Here is an 11,316-nt window from a genome sequence, read left to right as displayed (position 1 = left end):
ATATCTACGTGGTTTCAAGTTAGTTGAGAACTCGGAACGATTGAGTTGGTAAAGAATTACATGGTGAGTTTTGATAGCAAAATGTGTTTTTTTGGTGTATTTTTTATGAATGATTTTGATTGTTTATGTTAATTTAGTTGGGCTAACGATTGATTACGCTTATAATGACCACTCTTTAATTTGTAAAACTACCAAGTTCTTAATGTTTTGGAAGGTTATAATACCACTACTCGAAGTGGTAGTTAGTGTTGTTCGGCTTTTGACTATTTCTTTTGTGAATTGTTCATTATTGTGGAGTTGGACCTTTGCCATTTAGCCTAGTGAAGATGTCAATGGTAATGCTAGGTACTACCACATGGATCCTACATTTGGTACTGTGAAGATCTTCTTAATACTGTTGCATGGCCCTTCATGTGGTATTGTTAGAACCTTCTTCGTGCTGCTAAGTAGTAAGCACCGACAGGATCTTCATAGGACTAGCTACTATGTATGAGGTCCTCCATGGCACTACTAAACACTACTAGTACTATTATATATACACAAGTTTTACATAGGTTTCAAAGCTCCCTTAGTCGTCTGATTTTATATCTCTAAGCTTCCTTATGAGTCATCTGAGCTACCTCTAAGCTCCTTGATAGGTTTCAACCAATCCTCTATCGAAAACAATCTTCTAAAGCTATGAGTGGTCATTGAATGAACGTGACATCATCAACCTTGATTTATCGTATTGGCCGACAAATCTTTGTCTTGGTTGTGAAAATGCCTTAAATTTGTTGTCTAACGCTATAAACAACCAAGTACGGGTCTAGACAAGTGCAATACATAAACTCTTGAATTAAACCTAACAACCTCATTTGTACCATAAGAAAACATTCTCTATAATAATAATAACATCCTTCGTTTGCTATGTGGACGTAACTAAGCCACGTAGTGACCTTGTTTTCTATATTTTGTATTGGTTGATTTAGTAACATTATTGGGGTAGGTTTAGATTATTAGTCAACTAAAGTAATAAATGGAAGATGTACTCTACTTGTTTATGTAATTTAAAAGAAATGTACACAAATTCCAAGTCTCCAGCTTTATTCTATTTATTTGAAGAAATGTTCACTTTTAAAGGCATTTAGTTGCATGTAACAGAAAAAAGAAAGTCTTCCATCTTACAAACAAATAATATATAACGTTAGAATTGATGGAATAAAGTTAAGGATAGGCAGAGACACCCTATTTTCAATTTTTCAATTTCAACCCTACAAAGGACACATTTTAACACTCTAATTCAAACAAATATAGTTTTTATACGAAAAAGATATCACAAATTATTCATTTAATAAACCCAAAAAAAATTAAAGGAACTTCTTTGTCCTCATCTCTATTTCACATAACAAGATTCAAATGAATTGGAATGCTGCCTATGATCAATGTTTAAATAGTAAAATTGGTTATTTTTCATATATATATTTTACATTTTTAAAAAAATGTAAATCAATAAGAAAGTATGATTAAACACCCAAATCTGCCCAATTCAAGTGGATATTTAGATGTATAACACTCATTAAACAGGCATATCTTACTATAGCATATATGTTATTTTTGTAGTTTTCAATTAGCTATCGTCAACACTATTTCAAAATTCTCATTTGCTACAATATTTACTACTTTATACTTATTGTTTTTTTCAGTTTTTGCTGAAAGTTTGCACTATTTACTTCTCAAACAAAAATAGTTTAAACTTCAAATACATACTGTAGTGTAACTCAAATTAAAATAATCTCCACTCCTAATGCAAATTATTATAACTCAACTAATACTAATTGTTGCTGTTTTGGTTGACTAATTTTATTAAAGGCAAAGTTTGAGCATTATGTTTGACAATATGTCAAAGATATAGGTAATAGCATTGGGAGCATCAAACAACATCTTCAACAAAAATACTCTTTCCATTTATATAATATTATTTTGCAGATTTAGTGGATATTTTTCTCTAATTGTGTCTGTCTACATTTCTCTGATGCAAAGAATATTTATTCTTTCTAAAGCTAATATTTTCATAGCTAGCCATAGTTAGTTTATATTGTGTTCTTGTTGGTTTTAAAAGAAAATTTGTCAATATCTATCTGCTGACTTACCAATTGTTGCATCAGGAGACATTCTTTCAACGGTGCAATGGGAGATTTAGATAATAGCGTTTTTGTTTTTAATTACAAGTATTTGTGTAAAGGCTCTAAAAATATGTATTTGGAAATGTGGAGATGACACTAATTTTAGTTTGGCTTCTTTGTGAAAAGGTTAATTAAAAAGAAAAATTAGGAGGAGTTACAAGGGGTAGAATCAGGGTGGGTCCAGGTGCAGGCCACTTGGGTTCCTTTGAACACAGGGTTTGCTTTAATGAGCCAAGCGGAGGGGGTGGATGGACTACGGAGTGTCCCTTCACGCCTTTCGAGTACGCAATATTCCTACTCTTCACCTCTCTCACCACGTGACCCATTTCCCCCCACTTTTCCCTTTTTACTCTTTTCTTTATCTTAATTTAACATTTTTGGGACTTAAAGCTTCATATGTATCGAATCACATAATTACCAAAATTCAGAAACTTCTCTACTGATAAGTTTCATCGTAATGTTAATTGAATGAAATTCATAGAATGATTTATATCCATACACTAACTAAAGTTTAAATTGATATAATTCAAACTATTCATATTTTGACTACAAATATTTAAATAATTGTTTGAGAAACAAAATGTATGTATGTCATAGGATAGTCAAGACAAACATAGTTATAACAAAAGCTCAAGATTTGACATCCCTTAAAGTAACCAAAGCATCATATTTTAATATTCTTAGACAGAATTAAATATTAAATTGATGAATAAATTAGAAGAATTAAAGCTTTTTAAAAGTAATTAACGTTTAAAAACATGTTTTCCTTTTAAACTTAGGCTTAGTTTTCAAAAGTATGGTTTTAACTTTAAGAATAAAACATGAGAAAGAAAAAAAAAAAGGTTAATGAATCGTATTTTTGTTTTATGAGAAAAAAGTCAACTATTATCATTAAATTGAGAAATGAATGTATTAATATTTTTATCTTTAGATTATTGTTTTTAGAAAAAATTATTTTCGTAGAAGTAAGAAACATGCAAACAAATCAACAAAAATTTAATTTGTACATTATTTTTGTAGTGTTTATAAACTAAAGAAAAAAGGTTTATTATATATTAAAAATATTTTTATTATTTTTAAATTATTAGAAATTGCGAGGTTGGTTATTGGTTGAAATTTTTGATAGAAAGAGATTAACCATTAAATGTTTAAATTTTATTTTTATGAGATATGGTTTTATACTTAAAAGCCCATTTGTTTTTTTTTTCAAAATTAATTTTAAAAACAGTTCTCAACCACATTATTATTTTTCGTTATCCATAACTTATTTATTAAATTAATCACAATAAAAAATATTCCAACACATCTCTGGGAGGAACACTTCATCAAATAGTTTTTTTCTTTAATTTTAGGGTAAAAAACATTTTTGTTTCTAAACTTTAATGAATAGTTTTATTTGATTGAATGAGATTTGAAATTAGGAAGAATATGATGAGAATCCATTTGACTTAGAAGGGTTTTGATAGGGTATATTGTTAGTTCTTTTTAGGCACTAGGAGGGGTCGTTTTGGGAATTAGAGCTTATTAATTTTGTAATTCTAAGAGATAAGTTAAGATATATTTTGAATTTTATAATTTAAAAGCTGTTTTTTTTTTTTCCTATATTTGATTATTAAAGACGACACATCTTTTAGAATAAAATATCTTTTGTTTCAAATTTTATTGAGAGTTTGAATTGCTTTATTAGTACAATAATAGCCTTCAAATAGCTATCTTTATTCAATATATAGTGTTTAAAGGTGAACTATTTCCTAGAGCAAAATGAGTTACAAAACATAGTAATCATGAAATTAAAATTCTCTTGGGGCAAAGAAATGGAAATTATAAAACTGGACATTTTATTAAGTACAATTTATGAATTTATTTTCTGTAGTACAACAAAATTGGGATAAGGGAGATATGAACTGTCGAAGATATGGTCTAAATTAGTTATAGATGGGAGTAATGTATATGAAGGTTTTTAGTGTTTAGGAAAAGAGGAAAATAAATATACAAGCAGACCATATGTTATAGAAGAAAAATGTAAACAGTAAGAAGTTGATATTTGATATACAATGAAAATATATAGCTGAAGGGAGGCTAATAAAAGAACATCTCCACTTTCATTAAAGGAGAATCTATTATCAACAACAAATCAAACTAGTATGATTGTTCAGTTATTTACTCTTTAACAACAATTTGGTTAGAACAAAACACAAAAATACTTTACCATATACCCCATTTATAAAACTTCAATGGCTTTATCTGAAATCCCCACCATGTTATTCCATTGTCATTAACTTGAGGGGATAACGGATAGTTCTAAGCGCCCAGTCCATTCCTCACCTGGTTTCAAGGTAATAGGTTTCTCAACTGCAGCTCCATCAACACAAAGCATCTGTTTGTAATCTTCATCCCCAAGATCCACAATCGATTTTGCTTTCTTCTCCCATGGATTCCACACCACTGCATCCAAATTCAAACAGGCATTTCGTTATCACTGACACTGCTTCGCTTCGTAATCTTTAAACATACGGAAGTGAATCGAATTCCATTCTAGTATGTTCTGATCCGGTTGAAGGCAATTACTTGTACCTTCATCTTCACACTAACAATAAACCATTATCTGATGCAGTTGTATTAACAGAATTCACTACTATTGTCTATTAGGTAGGTTCTCGATCACTTTACGAATGAAGTCGAGCTATTATGTAGATTGTCCATTGAGTTTTCTAAATTACACATGGATGCTTAAAATCAGAGGGGATTGATAATTTACCAACATCTGGTAGTCCTTCCCTTCTCACAACAAAAGTGCGCTTTCGTTCATGATCAAGCACCGCGATGAGATCTGAAGAACTAAGATAAACTCGATCAATCTGTCAGGCAAAAGAATAGTTAATGAGGATAAGACTTTTGAATCTACCCCTACTTGGCAGTGACACAAGTCATACAACCAATATCAACCTGGAGTTTATATGAATGGAACTTCAGCACAATTTCAGTAATTAACTTTTACCTCGGATTCAAATGTTAAGGCATCTCCTTGTTCAGTGAAACGTTGTTTATCGTGCAAGTTGTCGAGATAGTCAAGAACCTCAAGCCCCTCAACTCTTACTTCACTGTAAGTATAGTATATAGTCAAAGGGCAGAAGGCAAAGTAAAAATTGCAGAAACCATCAATGAAAGTATGCACTTTGATAACAAAGCACAAAAAGAAACTGTAAGGAACGACTGCAATTGTATGTATATTCCTTGATTATCCTCCTTTTATAAGCAAATCATATATACCTGATATCAGAAATGGAGAAGTATGTGTGGAATGCAATTGAGAAACTGAAAGGCTTGCAATTGATATTCCAAATTCGTGATATTAATATGAGATTCCCATCTGCTGCCAAACAGACCTTCAGTCTGAATTCAAAACTGTTGGGAGGAAAAAAGGGTTGTTATCAATTAAACTAAGAAGACATTGAAATTCTTTATCTTCACAATCTGAATAATAGGTTGAAAGATTGTTGAGAATCAGAATTGATCATCTTTCTAGCTGTATATGTAAAATTAGAACGTTTCTGAGTTTGAATAATAGTATTGTGCTTCCTTCGTTTTAGTTAGAAGATGAAGAAGACAATCAATTCATTTCTAACCTATGTGGCCATATTTTCAGATCATCTTCAGAAGGTTTAAGAAGCAAATCGATGCAGGATTTGTCCTTGATTTCACCTCGATTAAGAGGAGGAGGATTATCATCGATTTTCCAAATCTTGTTACGAGCAAACCCATGCTGCTCAAGGTTTCCACGAGCCCCAAACTAGATACATAACGAAACAAATCAATATACAAACGCCACAAACAGCACCAAAAACAAATCTCCAAAACTGGTTACATTAGGTCATATGAAACATATGACGGCAGAGAATTATCTTCATAGATAAGCACTACACACCTGCGGAAAACAAATTGGAATTCCTCCTCTCACAGCTTTTGGTGGCTTAAAAATTGCCTACAGCGGAGAAGAAAGGAAATGGTTGAGCGTTTAATTTTTTATTCATTTTTTGCATAATTCATGTTTGCAATTGTGAGAATCGAGACTGGACCAGAATAATTAGGAAAATCCAAAATGGTTAATCTAAGACATCAAATGAAACCTGAGCAGATAAACAATTGACACTGAAACAAGAAATGGAGATGAACATACAACTTATGCTATCTTATGCTTCAAAACTATCATTTGCATTTTACCAATACACTTCAAACTCTTGTTTTGATAAACAGAGAATAGTTCTACAAAGAGTAGAGTAGTATTCTAAAGGCGCTTTTGTTTCTGCTTTAGCTTTGGCTAATTGAATAACTAGAAGATGAGATTACCTTAGAACTGGTAAACAATAATTCTTCACCTTTTTCCGTTTTCCAAGACAGAACTTGGCCTCCATGCAAGCTAACCTGGATTGTTGATACAACAAAAGAGAAACGTCAAGAAGAAGAACAGTTATTACGTCTAATATTTTGTGTGGTAGTGATGTTGTAATTTACTTTCTGGGGTTTTCTTAAATTAAAAAAAAATGAAATTTACAGATTAGATTATACTAGTACTACCTACGTCTCTTTTATTTAATTTTTCAGATTGCAAAAGATATTAGCCAAGTTTCAAAACCAAAATCAAGTTTCTAAAAACTACCCCTTCGTGAAATTCATGTATGATTTAAAAAGGTTTTTTAAACTCTCAGAGTATATGATTGAGTATAATTTTAGATAACAAGAAACAAAAACATTACCATACAAAATTAAAGAATTTCATCCTATTTGATAACAATTTTATTTTTAGTTTTGATTTTTTTGAAAATTATGTTTATTTTCTTACTACTTCTTTACCCTGCTTTTCATCATACCACATTCTTCTTAGTCAGATTCTAACAAAAACAAGTATTTGAAAACTATTTTTTTTTTGGATTTCAAAACTCAACTTTGTTTTCTAAAACGTAGGTAACAATCAAAGAAACCAAAAGGTAGAACTAATGTCTATAAGCTTAATTTTAAAAAACCAAAGATAAAATATCAAATGGTTATCAAACAGGATCTACATGATTATGATCTGATTAATTTCATTGGATGCCCTACATTACACTTGATGATCTAATGTGAAGGTTTCAAGGGATACCATTTTGCCTTGATAAAAAAAAAGGGAAAAGTATGTCTTTCAAATTCCCAACATCATAAAGAGGCCATGTAAATAACATCCCAATCATATACATAGAATCAGAAAGCCGATCTGTTACTATATACCACATCACAGCAACTTAGTCATAATTTAGATAATGGTCATGCTACAATTGTGTTTCATCAATAACCTTAACGATATTGATTAAATGAAACCTATACAAAGTTTAGTAACATAATCAAAACTTCCTAATCATTAAGGACTAAATAGATGAAATGGTCCAAATACAATATTAAATTTATAATTGAACATAGAATGCGATGTTGTATTGTATGAATGAAGAAAGGGGATGTGATATACCCTTGCTGAAGCTCCTCGAGAGTTCCGAAGCAGCACTTGTTCCACACCATTCTTGTCTTTGGCAACTTCAACTGCTGGTTTCTGGTTACTGGCTTCCCCAGAACGATCCATTTCAAAAACACAACGAGGAAATTAATAAAGGAAAAACAAATAGAAATCTCTCTCTCTCTCTCTCTCTCTCTCTCTCACTCTGTTTTCTCCCCTTTTCCCTTCTCTGGTAGGAGAAGTTTGAACAATTTTTCAAATGCTGAAGAACAGCTATCTAATTGAAAAACTAAGAGGATGAACACAAAATTTGCAATCTCTCAAAAGCAGTTGAGAAATTTAAGCTTTACCCTCTAGGCTTCAACACACTTTCTCGTGACAAACCATTTCTCCCGTGAATTCAAACCAAAAAGGCTCACCCACCCACTATTACAACAAACCCCCCCTAAAATTTCCACTCACCAGAAAGTTTCTGATACCACGAATTTTCCAAAATCCACCGACAAAAGAAAGAAAAAATATTCAAACCCTTTAAACATAAAGCATATCAGAATCAAAAGAACCCAAACCCCACCAAAAGAAGCCCAAAATACGAAAAAAGGAAACTGAAGAACTGATAAAGTTATTAACAGTGTCAGTTTGGAGGTCAAAAACCATTAATGGAGGAAAGAATCGATGTTGATCAAAGACAAAAGAAATCCCGAACCCCAACAGAAAGGAAGACAAATCTCCATTCGTTACGACCGCCCAATTTTGTAAAAAAGAGAAGAAAAATCAAAAGGGTCAAGTTGAACAGTTCAGTTCTTCATCATCTTCCTCCTAAGAGGGCGATGAATAGGAAGTATCGAGAATCGCGATTGACTGAAATAAACAAATACCCACTTGCAGATTAGAGTCGATAAATATATAATTACGCAAAGGAAGCAAGAGGGTGAAGCTAGCCGCCATTACTTTTGCTGGATTTCAGCCATGGCCTTTGAATTTCGATTTTCAAACTGTAGTGGCTGCCACAAAAAAAGATAAAAAAAAATATAAAAAATTATGAAGGAAAAAAAAACGCCTTCTTCAAATTTGATTCCTAATACCTGAATTAACGACCTTTAACGATATTTAATTAATATAATCAAACTTTTGCTCTAACCCCTTTGTCATTCTCATCCTACGTAATTAATTTTAAATGTTTTTGTAAGAACTTTTCTTCTTTCCTATAAATTGTTTGAAACTATTAAAAGCCCTGACGCTGAAATGGATGAATTTTTATGCATATCAATATTTAACATATACTAAAAATCATTGTCCTTTATAAGGTCAGCCGGAATTGAATGTATTCTTTTCTTCATAGGTTTTTAAAATTCACATTTTTATTTTTAATTTGTGTTTCATAAGGTCAGCCCTGTTGGAAAATTTGAGGGGTTGAATCATATATATATATATATATTTGTGAGGTTGTGAGGTTCAATTCAATCTTCTCTATCAATGGTTTTAAATGAAAAACAAAAAGGCCTTCATTCCGCGTCCCATAGTTTTTCAAAAAAAAAAAAATTAATGGATAACAATTTATTAATTATTAATAATTAAGTATATTGAAACATTTTTTTTCAAATAGTTTATACCAACTTTGATATATTTACAATTTAAAAAAAAACATGTTATATACGTGTTGAATCTAATTATAAAGGAAGACCATTTAAGAAATTTGTTTTTAAAAGAATGCATTTTTGTTTAGCTTTTTTATAATTATAAAAGTTCGTTAAAAAACACGTGTTTGACAACTCTGTTTCAATATTGCTTTTATTTAAAAGTAGTTTGTTATTCACTAGAAATGTTAATAACTTCGTCATTGGACTTCAAAGATGGTGGATGGGGGTTGAGGTTGGTCAATGATAGTCTTTCAAGATGGTGATCGGAGTTTTTCATACAAATTATAAGATATTAACTATCAAACACCTAAAAACCATTTTTCTAACCGTTGATTTTACATTTATCATAAACCAACTTATTTTATAAACTAGTTTTATTTGTCCTTTCAAAACGGTTGTCGAACGCATAATTTTTTTAAAATATATTTTTTAATTTAATCATTTTAAAAGGATGTTCCAAACACACTCGGTTGTAAAATTGTTTTATTATTTTATATGCGTAACTACGATATTTTTTTAGGACCAGTGAGATTTTTAATCTATTAAAAGTTAGGGTTATATCTTATATCTAGTTTACATATCTAATTCATTTGCATTGCTAACCTACTTACCTTGTAAAAAGCTACATCTTGCCCTACACTCGAGGGATGTCTAAGATATTAACTTTAGTTGATTTTTTTTAAACTTAACTCAACGTTTGATTCACTAACTTTACAAGTGAGTGTTAATGTAACTCAACTCCACTAATTTTAAAAGTGTTATTTATTTAAATGTATACAATAATAACTCATCTTTCATTTTCTCCCATCTCTACGAAAATTTGAATGACTCTACTCTCTAACTACAAGTACAAGCTATGGCTAACTTTGCCAACCCCAACATGCTCGAATGGCCCACCTCCTCCCACGTCCTCCCACGTCCAATAACTCGAGCAATGACCCAATGACATGCTCCAACAGTCACCTTAGTATACATTTGTTCGTATTAATTATTTTTTAGTTAAAATATGTGTAATTTTTAATTAAATTGGTTTTTCATTTATCATTTATACCAACATATATATATATATTTTTTGTATGCAAACATAAACCCTTAAATTCTTTATATTTTTATTTTTATTTTTATGAAGATATAAGTCCTACAATATTTATAAAATATTGAATAAGATTTAATGACTTTCTGTTATGGAGAATTCTTTTAAAAAAATTATTATTATTATTAAAATTAAAATATTTGAAAATTTAAATTTAAATGAATAGTAAAAAACATTTTAGCGTTTATTTACTGTAAATTTACTAAAATAGTTAAAGTCAATTTAATTATAAAATGAAACTAAAAAAATTAACAAAATAGTAGCTTATGAATAAATAAATAAATGTATTAAAAAGTAATAAATTATACATATACATGTATATCTCTACATATGTGTGTAAGGGTGTCAAAAAAAAAAAAAAACCGATGACGATTAATCCAACCAACCCAAACCGTGAGGTTGGATTGGATTAAAGAATTGAAAAAAAAAATCGGTTACCGAGTTGCGAATTATATAAATATATATCTAAATTGTTTTAGGGATATATATAACCTAAATAACACGTGTCATTTTCATTTTTCCCTAACACAGACTTCTCGCACTCAACCCCTTCCGCGTTTGCAATCGGTTCGACGTTCAGACCGCAATCCGGAGGTCGCACTTTCGGCCTTCACATTCCGGCGAACGTTCCAGCCTTCGCACTATCCGTTTCTTTCGCAATTGCAGTCCGTCCTCTCCTTCGCACTTCCGTTCCCTTAGCATTCCACGCAGCTCAGGCCTATCTGCACAATCGCACTCCGGCAAGCCTACCTTATTTTGTCTCTGACTTTCTTAACACCATGCAGTATTTGGATTCTTTACAACTCGTTGCGTTGTGGAATACGGAATTACTGTTATCTAACTTCTGTGGTAAGTTAAATATTTGGATTGTTAACATTTTTTGTATTTAATAATTTGATAGTTTGAAATCTGAATTTTAATTTATTATGTTATTAGATT

General features: G+C 30.8%; 1 protein-coding gene across 2 annotated transcripts; it reads right to left on the bottom strand.

The window, feature by feature from the left end:
- Nucleotides 1-4,183: 4,183 nt before the first annotated feature.
- LOC101205699 (putative glucose-6-phosphate 1-epimerase) lies at nt 4,184-8,656 on the bottom strand. 2 transcript variants are annotated; one of them, XM_011654904.2, is made up of 9 exons: nt 8,596-8,656; nt 7,660-7,747; nt 6,510-6,584; nt 6,088-6,144; nt 5,789-5,952; nt 5,433-5,567; nt 5,161-5,263; nt 4,921-5,020; nt 4,184-4,607 (listed from the first exon to the last, which is right to left on the bottom strand). In XM_011654904.2, the coding sequence occupies exons 1-9, from the start codon at nt 8,613-8,615 to the stop codon at nt 4,438-4,440; spliced, it is 912 nt and encodes a 303-aa protein (XP_011653206.1). In that variant the 5' UTR covers nt 8,616-8,656; the 3' UTR covers nt 4,184-4,437. The 2 variants fall into 2 exon arrangements, with proteins under 2 accessions (XP_011653206.1, XP_004149758.1); XM_004149710.3 differs by lacking the exon at nt 8,596-8,656 and having other exon boundaries at nt 7,660-8,589.
- Nucleotides 8,657-11,316: the final 2,660 nt, after the last annotated feature.

The sequence above is a fragment of the Cucumis sativus genome, chromosome 4, assembly GCF_000004075.3.
Source record: "Cucumis sativus cultivar 9930 chromosome 4, Cucumber_9930_V3, whole genome shotgun sequence".
Classification (NCBI taxonomy): Eukaryota; Viridiplantae; Streptophyta; class Magnoliopsida; order Cucurbitales; family Cucurbitaceae; genus Cucumis; species Cucumis sativus.
This window is presented reverse-complemented; position numbering and strand designations above follow the sequence as displayed.

Bases quoted from the DNA above. Each gene is read 5' to 3' on its own strand.
- LOC101205699 (XM_004149710.3), bottom strand. From the start codon at position 7,770: ATGGATCGTTCTGGGGAAGCCAGTAACCAGAAACCAGCAGTTGAAGTT. The intron at 6,585-7,659 runs GTATATCACATC...TCAACAATCCAG, and splicing joins CTCGAGGAGCTTCAGCAAGG to GTTAGCTTGCATGGAGGCCA. The intron at 5,953-6,087 runs GTGTGTAGTGCT...TTATGTATCTAG, and splicing joins TTCCAATTTGTTTTCCGCAG to TTTGGGGCTCGTGGAAACCT.